Here is a 19,062-nt window from a genome sequence, read left to right on the forward strand (position 1 = left end):
TTAAAGCAGCATGCTCCAGTTAAACAAGCAGATACCAGTGCCTGCCCCTGCTGCACTCATCATGTGGGTTTGGTGAGAAGACATGGCATGATGGTGACACAAAATGGTGGCTTCCCGCCAGGCACTTGCAACACTGAGGAGCTTTGCCCTCAACTGTGAGGTGCGGCCCTCGCCTAACCACCAAGGAACGACCATCAGAGGCACTCGGTATCAACGCGCTTTATTTTCCTGATGGCCACCCTTCTCAGCACTCTGTCTTCATGCCGGTAGCCAGGGGATCGAACCCAGGAGCTGAGCCACGGAGCTGGAGGGGTTTAGGAGATCCAGGCTGTTGATCCGGCCTCAGATTTATTCAACTCCCTTCATGAACTCCAGGAACTCTGCCAAGGGGGAGACATCGGAGACGCAGGCTGTTAGGTGGGACTAGAGTGCTTTCACAGCTGCTGGAGTACACTCTTGGCAGCCCTCCATAGCCATTTCTCTTTTTCCATCCCACTGATGCATGAGAGGCCAAGGGATGGCTACTGCTCCCCTGGAAGTGGTGAGAGCTCCTCGTGACTGCTGATGGAAATGTCAGCAATGCCCAGGGTTGCCCTTGGCCACAGACTCAGCTCAGAAAGGGTCCAGGAGCCTTTTGGATAGCACCGTATTCAAAAGAAGATCCCTTCTGGGCTGGTGCTTGTGTTTAAGTGGCAGTAAAGGACAGGCAGGTCTCCTGGTGAAAACCAGGTTTGCTCCACAGGGTCAGTGGAGAGAGTTAAGGGAGCCCCTGGTCCTTGCAAATGTTTTGCAAGTCTGAGAAACCCCCTGGCCCGTAGAAAGCCAGACTGGGATCAGTCGTATTACCTATCTCTGCCTGCACAACCTCACACCCAACCCTGGAAGCAAAACTGCAACCATGGGAGCTGCTCAAGGGCTCACAAGTGAACATCAGGCAAGAAAGACTCCTTACCATCGTAGTCAATCCTGCCATCATTGTTTTTGTCCCCATCTTTCATCAGTTCTTCTATGTCATCCTCAGTGATGGTCTCTCCGGTTGCCTGTAGCATGATCTTCAGCTCCTCGAGGTCAATGTAGCCATCAGCATTCCTGTGTGAGGACAGGAGAGCTCAGGAGGGGACCAACATGCTGGGTAGGGCAAGTTGGGGCCACTTCACCGCTCCCATCGCCTATATTGTGGTCATGGCTCTTACTTATCAAACATCCTGAAGAGATCTGAGAGTTCCTCTTCAGTTTTTCCTTTGCTGTCATCTTTCATACACCGGACCATCATAACAAGGAACTCATCAAAGTCCACAGTGCCGCTGCCTGCAGGTGGAATAAACACCATTGGACAGTGAGTGGATGGGCAAAGCCAAGCACGAGGTCGGTCTTCCCATTAATAACTGAGGAGCAAAACTCAGGAGAGCAGCCCTGCAGCTTGCAGGCTGCTAGAGTGAGTGACTGAGGCCATGGACTGAATTTATCACTTATTTTTTTTAACTTTTCCAATCTTTTTTTTTTTTTTTTTTTGCCAGGGTAAAATGAACTGAATGTGCTGCAGGAAGCATTGAGCAATGGGAATTCCTGCTATGGAGGTACTTGTCAGTCTCATGTAGATATTAATAACAAAAGCTCCAGCAGGCAGGTATTCATGCAGTATATTTTTGCACAGGTAGTACAGTGCTGTTGTTTTCAACGACACTGAAACATCTCTCTCTTTGCCTGATTTTTAACTGCTTTTTTATTTTCCAATTACTTAGTATGATATTTCTGCTCAACCTCACACAGTGTTTTTTGCATGTGTTTATGCTGATTTAATCAGTATTAACTGTTAGTAATGTGTGCGTGTGTATGTATGTACACATTCAAACAGTGAAAGATTTCCCTGCTGATAGAAGTCGAATTGTGGCATTTGTGAAAAGCCAGTTGCTACATTCAGCCCCTTTATTAAATAGATTGGAGCAATTCTGATGTAAGCAGTAATCTCCCCAAATTGATTCACGCAGTCCAGTCATGATAGGGATAATCATTTTTATAATGTTTATCAGCCTGGGAGTTTCATCAAGGAACCACACTGAGATGTTGGGGGTGCTCAGTGTCCTTCAAAAGCCCAGCTCTGCAGGTTGCTCCCCACAGGCTGCGTGGTGCCCAGCACGGATCCTGCCCACAGGCAGCAAGCAACACTGGGCAAGGGGACAGGGCTAGGGAGAACTGAGGAAATTACAAGCTCTTACCATCCTCATCCACCTCATCAATCATCTCCTGCAGCTCCTCTGGGGTGGGGTTCTGCCCCAGCATCCTCATCACCTTCCCCAGCTCCTTGGTGCTGATGCAGCCATCCTCTGCCCCCAGCACGAAGATGTCAAAGGCAGCCTTGAACTCTGGGGAGAGAGGAGGAAGGAGCTGTGTGGGTCTCATGTCACAACACAGCCCCGGGGTGGGGGGCTCTTCCTTGGGGGGACACAGAAACTGCCTAGAATGTGATCCTGGTGGATCAAAAGCCCTGGGAGCTTGTCTTTAGGCTGCCACATCAGGTTAAAGACGCACCTACCATTTTTTTGTTCTTCTGTCAGCTGCTCAACCTGTAAGTAAAACATGGAGAGCAATTTATTTGTATTCTTTACCACTACTAATTGCTGATCCTAAAAGGGCTGCTTGGACATGGACTGGAGGTTCAACATCCTTTTCCCCCTGGACAAGAGCACCCCCACTAACTGTTTTTCAGCCTAGATTCAAGAAACTATCCAAAGCATTAAGATCTTGTCTACTTCCTTCAGAGTCTCTGTTTATAAAGGTCTCTGCCTCCAAACCTCTCAGCCTGTTCTAAGTGTCTCCCTGAAGCCCAGCATTTGTGGGAACTCTTTGGTCTGCATATGCACCAAGCAACACAGGCTCCCAGGGGTGAAATGGGGACGTGCCGCAGATAGGTCACAGCACAGGGTGTATGATTATTGCTGGTCCCTGAGCTGGCATGCTGGGATGCGAATGTAAACTGAGGCAGGTGGAAGCAGCTGGAAGACCTGGCCCATGGAGCCTCCCCACGTAGCTGAGATGGGCTGGCAGATTGCTTCCAAATCCTGCCCCGACTCGTCCCCTGCCAACCATCAGCGGGAGCTTATTACTTAGCCTGAGTTAACGAAAATAAGCAATGAAGAGAGCAAAGAGGAATCCAACAGCCCGTCTTGAAGTCAATTCTCTCTTCGGCTTTGCTCCTGTCTGCGGAGGGTGCTCAGCTCTATCTGCAGACCCCACCACCATATACAACTGTCCTTTTGGGCGCATCCATTCAAACAAAGACGTTTCCCTCCCATGCTGGTTGTCAGCCCCTAATGCCCCCGCACCCATCCTCAGCTCGTGTGGCTCTGTGAAGCAGGCATGATGCTTTTTGCCCCAAAGAGAAGCAGTTTGGCAAAAATGAACAGGGAACCCTTCCTACTTGCAGCGAGAGGCAGGGAAAGTGCTTTATCTTAGCAGAAAGCAGTCGGAGAGCCTTATCCAGCTCCTTTTGGAGCCTTTTTTGGGTGACAGAGCCCTAACAGCAGCAGCAGGATGAACGCCAAGGCCACTGCAGGTAATGTTTGGGTAGAGCGAGGGCAGCCACGGCTCGGCCGATGGCCACGGCTGCGGCCGCTCGGGTAACCTGACCCTCTGACTGTGCTCACTATTTATAAGCCCTGATGAGAGAGGTGCTGGAGATAAAGATGAGCCCTGTGATTGTTCCCAGGCTTTGGTATGCATCCTCGCAGCCTGTTATCCGGACACTTGTCCCTGGCACTGCTCTTAGCTCCGCTCAACAGAGCTGAAAAATGTTCCCGAAATAGCTTTGTGCTTGCACACCCTTATCTAGACATGAGTGGGTGAGACAAAAACCCATTGGGCTCTGTGGCTGCACCAAGAAATCTGGCACAAATGTAATGTTAATGTATGCCATCACAGGTTTGCTACCACTAACACATGCAGCAAATAACAAATCCTCACTTCCAAAGCATTTTTTGACTACCACATGCTGGATTTCTATAAAACTGAGGATGTAGAGCTGTGCTGGGTGGAAATTAGATGTACTGTAACCATAGGGCGATGTGTTTATTGCAGAGCTTTCTCCCAAGCTGTTTATTGTGCCCTCTGGACATGGATGCTGTTCACAGCTTTCTCCCTCTTTTTCCACTGCATCCTGTCTGGGGATGGCTTTCTCCTGTCATGGGGCAGGAAGGCAGGCAGCAAGCTCACAGAATTTTGCTTTTTCAGGTCTGATCTCCATCCTGCATTTCTGTTTGAACTTGGGCAGGAAAAAAAAATAAGTTCTTGACATTCCCCCACCTTCTCCACCCCACAGGGAAATGCTTCCCTTCAGTTAAAAATCTTGGGAATTGATCCATGAAAAAGCTGTCGGTCTCAGCTGTGCCTGCCCTGTTTTGCCTATTTTTATTTATTCCTTGCTTTAAAACCAGCAGCAAAATCCCTTCTGGAGCCCACCAGTCCTCAGAGCTCATCTCCCTGACCAAGGATTCTGCCTGGGGTACGTCTGGGGTACCCAAGGTAGGAAGAAGTTTTGGGGTTGAAGTCCACAGCTTTCAGCTGTCCTGCTTTTTCACCCATTTGGGGATAGAAAGGCACCCCAGCCTGTCTTCCTAACCACATGCAAGGGGTCCCTAAACAACAAGGCAAGGATCTGCTCCTTGAGTCACAGGGAACACGATTCGTTAAAAAGCTTAATTAGAGAGGGCTGGCTTGATGCTGATTTTACTGGGCACATTCTTCTCCCTCTTGTGTGCTTTTTGGGGCACTCTGCACATTCCCGTGCAGCCTTTCCTCATTCCCTTTGCACTGCCCAGGTCACGAAGGGGCAGCTTTACAGGCTCAAGGCTGGCCAGAGGACGGGACAGGTGGCAGCGTCTGGTTGTTTTCTTCAGTTTTGTTTCACTGAGCAATACCTTTTTTCCCTCTAAAATGCTTGGAATTAAAATGGTGCTTGTAGGATGTACCCTTCAATCTCTTATTTAAAACCAAACCTGACCATCTCTATATTAAAAAACCAAAAAGCACCCCAAAGCTCTTACACCGTATTTTAATTCCAGGCACCCAGTAGCGATTCACGCAATCCAGGCTCTATTTTCATCCTTATCCCACCCGCACGTCGCACTCTGTCTAAGTTACAGGCTGATCCCTCGTTATGGACCAAAGTCGGGGTTTGCCGCGGCAGCTGTTGGGATGCTCGGCATTCCCGGGAGTGTCTCCCCCTGCCTGGATTTCTGCGGGGGTGGCGAGGGAGAGGGCGGCATCGGGAAACACTTGAGCAAAGCTGAGGGTGTTTTTTTTTCAAATCTCATAGAACAGCATTCAGCTAAGGAAGGGGGGAATTGGGTGAAAGCACCCTCCCATTGTAAAGCAACAGAAACAAGAGGGTGAGGTTGAACCCATGCAAATTGCGTTTTCACCCATGCAAATCATCTTTGTTTTGTGGGAAACACTGCTCTGCTTTGGTTTGGCTGAAACCAGCAGCCACCCCAGACACCTCCAAGCTTTTGCCAAGACTTTTAACTGCTCAGAGTTGGGATGTTCATGCTGATGAGAGCAACGTGAAACCTCCCAAGCCATCCCCATGTCCTCAGTTGCTAAAAGACGCCACCCGATAACTCTTTCCCTTATTCCATCCCCCAAAAAATGCACAGCCCCGAGGGCAGGCACTCACCGCTGCCTTGTAGATATCATCCATGGCTGATGGGGAGGGTGGGCGAGGGGCTGGGGGACGTCACTGTCACCGTCACGCTCTGCTGCTGCTGCCCCGCCGGCCCCGCTGATATAGGGGGCCGTGGCCAGCCCCGGGGGTGTGACAGCCCACTGCGGCCAGCCCCACAGGAATGCCTCTCCTGCGTGCCTTGGGACGGGGACGCTGCCGAGCTGCCCCAGCTCCAGCCCTTCCTCGTGACTTCGGGGGAAGGATCCGGCCCTTTCGGCTGCCTCTCGCTGAGCTGTTGTGGGGCTTGGCAGTCCTGGGACGTGTGCCACCATGTCACTGCCACCTATTGCTGCCTATTCCCCCCCAGCGAACTGTGTTAGGAAGACAACCCGGTGCCTAACTGAAACAAGCACTGGGAAAGGCAATATTTCCCTCTCGAAATATCTCCGGGGGCCATGGGGGCCTGTCCCCTGTGCTGGCTGTCCCCAAGCCCTGGGGACAACGTCCTCAGAGGAGCCTCGCCACCACGGCCGGGAGAAACGTGTGGTCCTGGTGCTGCACCAAAGAGCAGCACGGGGGCAAACTGGGAGGGCTTCCTGGCTTTTCTGCGTTCAGCTGGGACTGCACAAACTGGGAAAGGTGTAGGCTGTCTAGCGGTGCTTGCTTTCTGGGTTAATTCACTTTTGGGAAACTTTGGGAAACTCTGACTCTCGGCACCCAAACGAGGCACTGCCCCATCCCCGTGGTGGATGGCCAAAGCCCACGTCCCTGGGCTCACGAAGGGTTTACAAAGGCCCCTGGGTGCTGACTGGTGTTTTCTCTGTGCAGGTAAAAGGCTTTTAGTCCACAATCACCCAAGCAAAATCTCGCTTGTTGGTGATTCAGGACTCCCCCTTGTGTCCAAAGGCATCACAGATGGCTCCTGCATCTCCGGGTGAGGAGACCTGACCTCCAGCCAGCTCACGTCGGCAGTAACAAAACTGCGAAGAGGAATGCAGCTGTTGGGTCGCATCTCTTCCAAAAATAAAACCCACCTGCCTTTAACAGAAGTAATGCTGCATGCAAACAAATAAAATAAAATAAAATAAAATAAAATAAAATAAAATAAAATAAAATAAAATAAAATAAAATAAAATAAAATAAAATAAAATAAAATAAAATAAATAATAAAATAGAATCGATGTCCCTGTTGAATGCCAAGCCAAAGTGGCTCTCACCAGTGCCCGATGGTGGTGGCAGCAGGAAGCCAGGGCACAGCTGGGTGCTGAGGGCACAGGAGCCTCTGTGTCAGGGGCATGATGAGGTTTTGCAGTCACAAAATAGCAATTTGCTTCAGAGCCTGCTAGGGAGCGTGCCTCTGCGGGCACCCCCTCTACAGCCAGGCTCAGCATTAAAAAGAAAAATAGTTGCATTTAAGGAATTAATTTTTAAAGCGTGCTGCCCTTTGGAATTGGAGTGGGTTAGTATCTTGCTTGTCTCGAATATGAGAAAATGCAGAAAAAGCTGGTTTTCATGGCAGGGCAGCCGCAGTTGGCAGAGTCCCACTGTCCCGGCTGAGAACAGCCCCAGGATGTGGCAGGATGCATCCAAGGCTGATGTTCATCCCCACAATGTCACTTTAGGTTTTCTTTTCCAGGCAGCTGCAACCCCACTGCAAACCACACATTCATTAGGGCACATAAAAGGAAATCGAAAGCCCAGATAAATTGTGGCTTTAGTGGAGGCCAGGGGTGTTTGCATGGCCACAAGCATCCCCCATCCTGCACCTGGGAAGCTGACATCTCATGGGGAAAATAATCTGGGATTTTTCTGCTACCTGAACGTGTCTTGCTTTCAGGAACAATCAAAGGATGCTTAATTAAAGTCGCTCTCCAAAATTACTTATTAGCTCACCTCTCAGCAGCACTGTGGGGCGGCACTAGGAAATCCCTCCTGGACTGCTTTTTCTATTTGTGCCTTCTCCTTACACATATTGTCTGCCAGATGAGACCAAGGAAAAGCACACTGGGGTGAAAATAAAAGCAGACCTGTTTGCCAGGTGGCACCAGGAAATTGTCACAGCTCTGCTGCAGTGCCTCCACCCCACGCAGATGTGTCCCAACCTTCAGCAGCACATGGTGGCCACAAATCACCAAATCACCACCAAAAGCTGCACTAAACAGCATCGCATAGCACAGCACAGTACCACAATGCATCACATTGCGCAGTGCTGTGTTGCATTGCACAGAGCTGTGCTACACAGCACCACACTGCATTGCACAGCACCATGTTGCATTGCACAGCATGGCACACACAGTGCTGCATTGCACAGTACTGTGCACACTGCATTGCAAAGCTCATGCTGTGTTGCATTGCACAGCACACATGGTGCTCCATTGCACAGCATGGCACACATGGTGCTGCATTGTACAACACAGTGCACACTGCATTGCACAGCTCACACTGTGCTGCATTACACAGTACAGCACAGCATGCACTGTGCTGCATTGCACAACACAGAGCACACAGCTCACACCATGTTGCATTGCACAGCACGGCACACATCGTAGTGCATTGCACAGCACACACTGTGCTGCATTGCACAGCACAGTGCACACTGTGTTGCATTGCACAGCATGGCATGGCACACACGGAGCTGCAATGCACAGCACAGTGCACACAGCACTGCACAGCACACGCAATGTTGCATTGCACAGCACAGTGCACACTGCATTGCACAGCTCATACCGTGTTGCATTGCACAGCATGGCATGGCACACATGGTGCTGCAATGCACAGCACAGTGCACACAGCACTGCACAGCTCACACAGTATTGCATTGCACAGCACGGCACACATGATGTTGCATTGCACAGCACAGCGCACACTGCATTGCACAGCCCACACCGTGCTGCATTGCACAGCACAGTGCACACTGCATTGCACAGCACACACCGTATTGCATTGCACAGCATGGCACAGCACACACGGTACTGCATTGCACAGCACAGTGCACACAGCACTGCACAGCACACACCATGTTGCGTTGCACAGCACACATGATGTTGCATTGCACAGCACAGTGCACACAGCATTGCACAGCACAGCACACACTGTATTGCATTGCACAGCACAGTGCACACACCGTGGTGCATTGCACAGCACACGCAGTGTTGCATTGCATTGCATTGCACAGCACAGCGCACACTGCATTGCACAGCATGGCACAGCTCACACCGTATTGCATTGCACAGCACACACGGTGCTGCAATGCATAGCACAGTGCACACTGCAATGCACAGCACACACGATGTTGCATCGCACAGCTCACACGCTGCTTTACTGCACACCTCACCCCGAGCCCCCAGCACCCGCCCCGCCCGCGCAGCACCCCCCAAGCCCCGCCCCTCTCCCCTTAGCCCCGCCCCCCGCTCTCTGGTCCCCTCCCCGCGGCCTCCAATAAGAGCCGTGGGGCGGTGCCCGCCGCCCTGCGGGGGCCGAGCCAAGATGGCGGCGGCGGCGGCGCGGGGCGGGCCGGGGACCGGGGCGGGTGAGGGCGGCGGGCAGCGGGGGGCGGCGGCGTGAGGGCGGCGGGGCCCGACCCTGACCCGTCCCGTCCCGTCCCGTCACAGCGGCCTTCCCCCGGCGCCATGGAGGCGGCGGCGGGCGAGGACGGCGAGGAGCTGCCGCGGGAGGCCCGCGTCCTGGGCTCGGAGCTGGTGGAGAGCTACACGGTGCGAGGGGGGCGGCGGCGGAGGGGGGGGGGAATGGGGATGGGGACGCGGCCCCGGGGCCGTGCGCGGCTCCCTCAGGGGGCTGGAGGAGCCCCGGGGCCGGGCTGGAGCCCCTCGGGTCAGCGGAGCGGGTGGGTCGGGGCCGCGCTGCTTCCCCTCGTGCTGAACAAAAAGAGAGGGCGGCAAAAAAAAAAAAAAAAAAAAAAAAAAAAAAGTTTATTTACTTATTTTGTAATCAGCCGGCTTTGTGGTGCCTCGGAGCTCACCGCCAAGCATACCTCAGCGGGCTCGCAGGCAGCGCATCTCGGGCACGCAGCCCTGATGGTTATGTAATTAGCGGTGTTTGCTGCTGCCGTGCTGGGGATCGGCCTGGCCAAACACACACAGGGACCTCTGGATCCTTCCTGCTGACAGGGAGACAAAAGGAAAAGGGAGCAGCGGTCATAAGCAACGCACGTTACAGCTCCAAGTCATGCTTCGGGTTGCTGCCACCCAGGAGGGTCCCAGAGGAAAGCTGAGCAGCAGGAGAGCAGCTCCTCGGTTGGGTAGGACAGAATTCACGCAGCTGATGTACACAAAGAGTTTAACCCCAGGCTGACAGCCCTGAACTGTCGTTGTTTGGGCCTGGCAGCTGGTGGCCGTGTTTACGGACTTGTACAGAAATCCACCCAGCGCTCAGGGTTTGTTAGAAGCTTGGAATAGGCTCTTGAAAATTGTTTCACCTCTGTCTGGCGACTTAGCTGCGTGATGTGCTTTCACAGGAGCTGTGCTGCTGCCTAGGACTCGGCTAGGATGTGGTTCATCCCCCAGCGAGTTTGGTTTCAAAGTCCCGTGTCGGCTGAGAGGGGTTAACGTTAGCATTAAGGATTTTAATGAGTGTTGTTTAATACCCCCGAATGGGAAATTCAGGTGAATTTGAGGAAATGTCCAAATGTTATCTGTTCCCTCTCTCTCAGAGGTTATTTCATGGGGTGAATTAGTAGCTACGTGTACTGTTCAAGCAGATCAGCTCACGGTTGGGGATAGCAGCAGCTAGGCTGATGGCAGTGTATTTTTTTCAAGGCCTGTTTTCTTTTTTTTAGTGACTAGAGTTCTGGAAATACGCTGTTTTAATTCCGCTTTTATTGGGGCCTGTAAAAATAGTGTTTGGAGGGCAAGATTTGCCAGTAACTGGTCCTGATTTGATTTTCTTGCTGCAGGTTCAAGTGAGGCAAAGCACTGAGCTTGCCTGTTTGTGTACAGCTGTGGAAACTGTTAGCAGGGCTCTAGACCTGCAGCCAGCCTGCATAAGAAGGCCCAAGCCATTAGAAATGCAGGAGTGTATTTTTAAATTAAAATGGAAACAATTTACAAAAGGATTCACGAGGCGAAATGGTTTGCGAACATTGGCATTTGGTGTTTAAAACTCAGTTTTGTGGCATTAAGGACCTGACAGACCTGTACTGGAGCAGAAGTGCATGTATTAGCTGGTGTAAAAGTTGGTTAAATGTGGTAAAGATTAGAGACAACAGTGGCAGCAAGGATGTACCTGTACCCATCAACGTGTAGTGATCGGGATAGCGGTGGTCTTATTTACACCCTTGTCTTTGGAAGAAGCCCCTGTGTATGCTGGTCTAGCTGGATACTGACCGAAGACTGGCTGTCTGCTGGATGGCCTTGAGGTTGCCAGTGCTTCATTTGTTTCCTGCTATGCATTTGTTTGGCCTAAAGTCACTTTCCTGCCTTTCCTGTCTTTTGCAGCTGTTTTTAATATAAATACTGGCTTTGATATTTAAGGAAAAGACTGTGGCTTCCTTGAATGGGTGTGACCTGTCTCCCTGCTCCGAGGAGGCAGGGAGGAGGCGATGTGGTTGTGTCACTGTTCTGTAATTTGGGACCTAGTAGCTGCAGTTACACCTGTGCCCCGGGCTCTGCGTGGCTGTGGGCAGTTCTGTCACATTCTTGTTCTCTTGACAGCACCAACGCTTGGAGCTGGAAGTTGCAGAAATGCAAGTTCTCCATGTAAAACGAGAAGAGCAGTTCTTTGTCACTTCTACATAAAATATACAAAAGGCAGTCTGGAATCAGAAGTTCAGCAACATCTCGTTTAAAAGCTATACGTCCTATTTTTTTTAGTAAGCATTTCACTTTTTAAAAATGTGGGGAGATGAAAGGCCTGCTGTGTGGGGAGAGCAGACTGAACTGTGAGCACTTTGAAGTAACTAGTAAGAAAATAATGAAAAAATACAGCTCTAGGTATGGTAAACACTTTCCAAAGAGATTAATTTCTAGAAAGGCATAGAAAATTTATTACACAGAATCATTTAATAGGACCACTGGGAGGTGGGCTCCCAGGCTGTCAGCCTGGGGATGTAAATGCTTTCCCGTTGATCCGGATGGAGACACGGTCTGTTGTAAATGCAGGTGGAGACTTCACGTGGCAAACAGCGCTGTCTGGGAGGTGGTGCAGCATTATTCATCTCCCTGTGCATGCCTCCTAGCAGTCGGCTTGATGGGCGGGCAGGCAGGAACCTGAACTTCAGCTCCTGGCCTTATTATTAGTGTGCCCAGTTGGACATGTACTTAGATAGCTATCTGGAGTTTTTTTTAAACCTCAGGATGTTTGTTTGGTTGGTTTTGCTTTACAATGATTGATTTCTGAGTTGAAGCATGTCTCGAACACACAAGCTTCGTGCATTTGTATCCATCAAGGTGATGGCACCTGGTGGATTAATGTGAGATCTGTTCCTGTCGCTCTGTGTACTGATGCGGCCTGAGGGGTGAAGATACAGGGAATGCTGGGGCTCTTTAGAGACTTCATCTGAGGAATTGCACTGGTGCATCTAAAACATCTGCCCTGGATGTTTTCCTGACCAGACTGTACGTTTGGCTCAGTGCTCTGATTCTGGAAGTGGTCAGGGCTTGTCATGTCAGCAGAAGGGAACGAAGCCTTTGTTATGCTCACTGTGTGTTGTACACGGGGCAGAGGTGTATTGCTTCCTTGTCTGATGAGCGATCAGCTGGGAGCTGTGCGGTGTACTGGGTTTTCAATGTCTGATCTGAGTTTTTATTCATTAGATATTCAGTCTGAATTGCATTTCGCTATGCTGCTTGATCTGCCATAATCTAGCACAGTCAGTGTTTAAAACGAGCTAGTGATTTCATTATGGCTTCTGTGCATAGCACTCTTAATTCTCAATTTTAACAAAAGCTTTCTTTGAGCTCCCCTCTCTTTCATCAGGGTTACAAGGTACTTTAGGATACTCGGGTTATTCCTGTTCTAGTTTGGCATCAGCACGGTGAATAATCCTGGCCAGCAGTTTCCTAACACAATATGATGGGAAATCAGTTGCAGGCCTTAATTGAGGTTGTAATTCTGTGTGGGCATTTGTCTGTGTTCTCAGTACTCACCCAAGCACTGACGTGTCCCTTGCTGTATGCACTAGGCAGACATCTTGTTTCGGTGCTCTGCAGGACTTGGGTTTTGTTCAGCAAGCCTGTGCATCAGATGCTTACAAAATATGAGATACAGTTCCACTTCTAAAATGCAAGAGGTATTCTGTGTAACGTCTGGTGCTCTGCTGGTGTGGACTACGAGTAAGTGAAAACTGGCTGCGTTTTATGTAACAGACTGAAAATCAGCTCTGCTTTTTGTTTCCTCAAGTGGAATGACCAGCTAGGTGTGCATCATCCTTAGAGCAGCAATCAGTCTGATCTGTGTGATCTGCGATAGGAATCAGGTTCTGAGCTGTATTAAATGCTGCTGAGGTTTGATTATGATTTTTTTCCCAAGTTGAATTTATTTTCAAGCAGTTGTAGAACTGGTTCTGCTGAGCCCTGTCTTTTTCTACCTTGTGTTTTATTTCCTATATTTCATGTTTCTTTGAGATAGTTTGTTTCTGGTTTGTCCAAAGGCAGATTGGGAGCTTCCTACAGAATTGCTAGTGTTCAACTGGGGGAAGTCACCTGCAATGGAAATTTTGAGCTGAGTCTCTTTAGTACATGCATAGTTAAATATATTTAACTAGAGTTAAAATAGTTTTGTCTAAAGAAATATTAGGTTGCCTTAGATAATTGTAATGAGTATTTGGGCATGGTTGTAACAGAAAGCTGCATTATATGTGCTTTATTCCAAAATGAATTAAATGGTTAACATAGAGCCAGGTGGAGGATTTGCCTAGATTTCTGAAGAGCTGAGCACAAGATTCCTGCTTAACTGTGAAGTGATGGCAGGATGCTTGCCAGGTTCTTCTGCCTGCTGCACCACTTGGTGGATTGAAGAAGGGATGCTGCTATCTCAGGCTTCTCATGGGTAGCTATGGATACTGACTTGGCTAGCAGAAAAGTTGAGAAAAATGGTTTAGAGATCTCGTTTGTTTTAACCTTTGGGTTGCAAAAATAACTGTCGCCTTAAAATAAAAAGAATCCACGTGTTGTTGTTTGCAGAGCAGCCTTGTGAATGAGATTAAGCATCCAACATCAGCAAAGTCACCTTAGAGTTTGGATTAGCTTGTAGTTAACTAAAAGATTAGATGCAGATTAGGTTCTACATACTGTGTGAATGTAGGATTGCCTTGTAGTGCTACATTAGCCTCTACATATCAGCTTTTCTTTGAGACGAATGCTTTTGCAGTTCCTTTACTTTACATGCTTTGTTTCAGGTATACATCATTCAGGTCAGTGTTGGCAGTCATCAGTGGACAGTCAAACATCGTTACAGTGATTTCCATGACCTGCATGAAAAGGTAAGGGTGTTAAAACCGTGGCCTTGGTCTCTTATAAAACAGCTTGTGGAGCTTTGGATGGAATATAAATTTTTTCCTCAGAGCAAGAATATCTGTAGATGCCATCTGGACTGCACTAATGTATTTTTTGTTTGGTTTTTTTTTTTGGATGAGCAATATCATATGCCTATGTTACATTCCCCTCTTGAACTGTGGTATATTGGCATAGACAGTCCTAGCCTCAGTCAGAAGCCTGTACCTTAGTTCAGCTGCATCTTTTGTGCATGTTCAGATGGAATATCAGGTGGTAACTCTGGTCTTTGTCTTTCAGCTTGTCTCAGAAAAGAAAATAGATAAAAATCTGTTACCTCCAAAGAAGATTATTGGAAAAAATTCCAAAAGCCTGGTGGAGAAAAGACAAAAGGAATTAGAGGTCTACCTGCAAACTCTTCTATCCAAGTTCCCTGTTACTGCCCCAAAAGTTCTGTCACACTTCCTACACTTTCATTTATATGTAAGTCATATTTTTAGCATATAAAATGCAGTCCTGAGTGTTCTTCCTCAGTTCTAATTTGAACAGAGCTCTATGCAATCTTCACAAAATAACTGAAACTGCTCTTTTTCAGCATTTTGCATAATGTGATAAAGAAGCATTTTGAAGGTGTTTTCTGACACTAACTTTATTGCAGCAGATACAGTCCCTACCCACAGTACTTGCCAGCACAGTAAGATCAGAAAATAAATACTGGCAGAATAGTTGGAAGCTGTGAATAAATCTGCAGCTGAATTGGTTGTTAGGCTGAAGTCAACGGTGCTGGCTCTCAGAAGGAACATTACATAATTGATCCGCTGCCTCCCCCACTTGGCGGTTAATGGTTGGAGCTGTGGTTCACACTGAAACAGTTTCCAGTAGGCCAAATGAAGAAAAATAGCTCTTCTCCAGGAGAGCATGCTGATGGAGTGGCCTCTGGAGAAATGGCTCCAGCCAGCAGACAGTGTTACAGTGAGGAATGCTTTAAGAAAGAAGTCAAGGCTTGCTTTCATGTTCATATTGCAAATTGTTTATTCATCTCTTGTGTATAATTAGGCTTTTTTTGTAGCATGGCATCATGTTGTAAGGGGGAGTGTGGATTTCTTATAAAGAGGAAAATGCACTGGAGAGCTTGATGGAAAGAGAGAACAGTAATTGCTTTGGGGTGGGATGTGCTGAGATGGCCCTTTATGGTTTCATATAAAGGCTTCAGAAATGAGTCACAAGTGATCCATTAGGTCTGTTGATTAAACCTTAGCAACAAAAGAAAAAAAATATTTAAATTGTGTTTCATGCACATAAGTGTCCTGGTGAGAGTTTGTAGTTTGACTCAGATAAAACAGTAGAAGGTTTGCTCCACGGTGTTGCTATTCCTGTGCAGAGTTGACTGAGAAGCAACGGTTTGTGTTGTGATTGAGTCCTCTAAAGTGGTTTAGAGGTTTTAAGCTTATGAAAAATGTTTTTGGTGACATAGGGACAGTTCCGCACAGATGGAACAAGCTTCCTGATTCCTGGCAAGTTGCATAATTTCTTTGCTCTGTGGCTATTCTCTCTTGAACGTTCTGACCTTCCATTAATGTTTCAGTGCAGCAGTTTCAGCAAAGTTTGTTTTTCAGACTGAACTTCCCTCTCCTGTTTTTTTCAGCCAGACTATTTTTTTTGTTTAGCTGTAATGTTCGTCCTTTTATCTTTCTTTCCCAGAGATCTAGCATCATTTGGGTATGAATGCTTCCCTGTTTCTATGCTGCACTTGTGTTTTAGAAAAAAGTGTTCCTTAATATAAATTTCTTTGCTACAGGGGAATCTGGGTTAATGTATGAACTCCAACTCTGTTGTTTTTTGCTTGTAACTTCAGAGTACTTTTAACTATTCACAAAGTTAGCTATTCAGCAGTAAAGCTAAATATTTACCATAGCAATTCTACTGGAAAGCTATTTTCCTGCAGAACTTTGATCTTTGAAAATATTGGACAGACCACATGCTCTCTTGAGGCAGCATGATCCTTGTTGTTATCCTTATTATTAGTCTATAAAGTAAGGCTGCAATGTTTTGTGTTTGTTCTTATTTGTAGTATTTCCAGTGAAGGTTGTTTAATTTTATTTCTAAGGCTAATAGAACTAAATGGAGTAGAAGCAGGTAGCTTATCATAACGATATTTAAACCACTTGACATACAGCAAGGGAAAGCCAGGTACAGCATGGCAAAGAGCAGCAGTAGCAAGTGATTGATAGCAACGCAGAACATCACTTTGGCATTGAATAGGATGTCTGCAGCAATGCAGGGATCCTTGTTTTGTTGCAATCTTATATTTTGTCTTACCTTAAAAGCTTTGGTTTCACTTTCAGGTAGCTTTTGCAAGAAAAGGATGGAGTGCTCAGAAACTGCTGCTCAGAGGCAGCTGCAAACAGCAGACTTCTGTGGGGCTGAAGCATGTCAGTAGTTGGAGCTAAGACAGAGGTTTCTTGTGGGTCTGACAAAGGAATAGAGTAGCTTGCTTTTGCGTGCTAGTCACTGCACAGTCCAAGTCATAATCTTGTTTCAATTATAAACATAGAAAAATGTCTGCTCTGTCCCCCAGATGGTGAGAGGGATACAGAGAGTATAGTTTTCAATTAAGCATGCATGCTAGATGAGTGAAATTGGTTGTTTCAGAATAAGAGTCAGAATTGTTGACTTGTTCTGGCTTGTTGTTACCAAAACCGTGACGTGGAGGCTTTGTTCGTTTTCAGTGAGTGGGGTTTCAGTAATACTAAGAATGTGCATTCTAAAACGTTTGCCTAATCGAATAAGCTGAAACGTTTCAGATGTTCTGTGGATTTATACTCTTACAAATCATACGGGATTTGTCAGTGAAGTAAACTCATGAAATATGCATTTTGCAATGATCTGTAATATCTGTTTACATTTAGCAGCTACATTAAAATGAAATGTGTGTGTCTAGGGGAAGCTTCACGATCACAAATGGTTTTATTTTGTACCTTTCGTGTGCCTTTGAGAGAATATTGAGTACTATTTCTGAACTTTCACAAAGCATTTGGCGTTTATGGGGAGAAGTATGCTCAGGTGGGAAATAACTTGTTCTGATCTTTGTGCACCTTTGGATTTAGGAAGAACAAATTCCTGTGTTGAGTTTTCAGCATTTTCCTTTCATGCTGGAGTTATCAGTGCCTGGAATGGAAGTTGACCTCCAGGGGAGGTTCAGGATGGCAGAGAAGATAGAGAATAGAGAAAAAGGCTTCTGAGCTGTTCTCTGCAGCGAGCTTAATAGAGAGCTGGTCCAGAAGACTAATTACTTTTTATCTTTCCCCTGTAGGCCTGTTAAAGTAGAGCTCATGCAATATTGGCTTTCTGAGGAAATGCTGAGTGCTTGCTGCACTTAGGTTATTCTTCAGAATGTTAAAATACCTGTTTGGAGAACACTGTACTTGTAATAGCTTCTTCTGAGCTGGGCCAATGGCCACTAGCAATAGTTGCTCTTGATGCTGTTGCCCTTTTAATATACGCAGAATGTGATTGTTTGAAAGGAATTAAGTATATTCAATCTTGGAAATATCAAATAATTTCAGGTCATTTTTATGAAGTATTTTCAAGTTATAAAGAAATCAGTATGACAAGGTCAGTTTATTTTTGTTTCAAAGTGCACCGTAGCAAAAATAGGGAAACCAGCAAAGCTACACATTGGAAAAATTGCAACTAGAAGTGTGTGAATGACAGACCTGATTTGGTTTATTCTTTGGTTTAACCCAATAATGGTTTATTCTTTGCAGGAGATCAATGGGATCACTGCTGCGTTGGCTGAAGAGCTCTTTCACAAAGGTAAAACACCTGCAAGAATTTAACCAGGAATGAAGAGATGCATTCATATACCCATTCTGTTTACTTTCCAGTCAATTAGAGATCTGAATCTTGGATATCAAAATCTGAGACTTCTCTTTAGCTTTTTCTTGCTTTTTGCACTTTGATTCAAACTGCAGTTTGGGAGGAACTCTAACAGTAGTGCAATTACTCTCGGAAACGAAACAAATTGGTGAATTCATGCTTTGAAAAGAGCCTACTAGTTTGTTGTTAAAGGGTGGGTTGTGGTACTGGTGAGCAGAAGTTTTCATTAAGCTTTCCATCTTGGTGTGTTGTATAACCTTTAGGGAAGTTTCTATTATGTCAATGAGTGCTGATACAGTGTGTGTTAAAAGCAAGAAATCAATTTACGTCTAAATTAATATTATTGTTCCAGAGTTCAGGTCAGTAAATAAAGGACTCTTCTGATGCTAGCAGATGAAAATGTGATACACTTCCTGTAACTGCAATAGCTCTTTTAGGTTACTTAATAGCAGGAGGTGTGCAAAATGATTTAACATCGCTTATTTTGTTTTGAAAGACATGCTCGATGCTACTGTGTTGCAGATGGCTGAGGTGCAACATGTTTCAGATTGTTCTGACAGTAAATTAACTTTAGGTATAGCCATTTCAGAGGGGCTACGCAGCTAATTTTGGAAGGTATTAAGGTATTTCCTGAAGAAATCTGTCCTGACTTCTGTAGCCCATGCAGCCTCACTGCTGTATATTGGTGTGTTCTTCCCTTACTGTGGACTACTGGACTTGCTCCCAATGAAGCCAAAGGGAAGTGTACTTCTTAGAGCATTTCCAAGAATTCCACTTGGCATGGAAGCTGATTCTCTTGCCCATGAGTCAATGTGGTGTACATAAAAGGCAGAGCAGAAAGATTGTTTCTATGTATATGTTCTGACTGCTGTACTCCATATTAAACCTCATGGTGCTGTTTTCTACTGCTCAGATACAGTTCTATAATAAAATGAGGTTGTAAAAATATCAGATGATGCATTTTGTGTCCAGGATTTTCCATTGTTTTTACTGTGGTGAAAGACATTATGCTCTCCAAGAAATCATGTTTGCTATAATTATGTGTTTAGGTAGCATAGCAAAAGCTGTAAGGGCTAT

At 46.9% G+C, this 19,062-nt stretch overlaps 2 protein-coding genes across 3 annotated transcripts in view; one reads left to right on the forward strand and one right to left on the reverse strand.

Annotated features, from left to right (window-relative positions):
• Positions 1-332: 332 nt before the first annotated feature.
• TNNC1 (troponin C1, slow skeletal and cardiac type) lies at positions 333-5,695 on the reverse strand. Its single transcript, XM_032194316.1, has 6 exons — positions 5,672-5,695; positions 2,534-2,564; positions 2,217-2,363; positions 1,194-1,308; positions 953-1,089; positions 333-380 (listed from the first exon to the last, which is right to left on the reverse strand). Exons 1-6 carry the CDS (start codon positions 5,693-5,695, stop codon positions 349-351), a joined length of 486 nt encoding a protein of 161 aa, XP_032050207.1. The 3' UTR covers positions 333-348.
• A 3,527-nt stretch (positions 5,696-9,222) lies between these two features.
• Positions 9,223-19,062, forward strand: part of NISCH (nischarin) — a 28,909-nt gene continuing 19,069 nt past the window's right edge. For both annotated transcript variants that reach the window (XM_032193795.1, XM_032193796.1), the window contains exons 1-4: positions 9,223-9,372; positions 14,013-14,096; positions 14,407-14,589; positions 17,874-17,922. In XM_032193795.1, the coding sequence (XP_032049686.1) occupies positions 9,289-9,372; positions 14,013-14,096; positions 14,407-14,589; positions 17,874-17,922 (400 nt within the window). In that variant the 5' untranslated portion in view covers positions 9,223-9,288. The remainder of the gene's footprint in view (positions 9,373-14,012; positions 14,097-14,406; positions 14,590-17,873; positions 17,923-19,062) is intronic.

The sequence above is a fragment of the Aythya fuligula genome, chromosome 10 (assembly GCF_009819795.1).
Source record: "Aythya fuligula isolate bAytFul2 chromosome 10, bAytFul2.pri, whole genome shotgun sequence".
In the NCBI taxonomy this organism is placed as follows: Eukaryota; Metazoa; Chordata; class Aves; order Anseriformes; family Anatidae; genus Aythya; species Aythya fuligula.

What these genes read in the sequence shown, in the direction of transcription:
- TNNC1 (XM_032194316.1), bottom strand. Translation starts at nt 5,695, where the DNA reads ATGGATGATATCTACAAGGCAGCG. An exon ending in TGATGAGGTGGATGAGGATG is followed by an intron (nt 1,309 to 2,216) that starts GTAAGAGCTTGT and finishes TTCCACCTGCAG; the next exon opens with GCAGCGGCACTGTGGACTTT. An exon ending in CTCTTCAGGATGTTTGATAA is followed by an intron (nt 1,090 to 1,193) that starts GTAAGAGCCATG and finishes GTCCTCACACAG; the next exon opens with GAATGCTGATGGCTACATTG.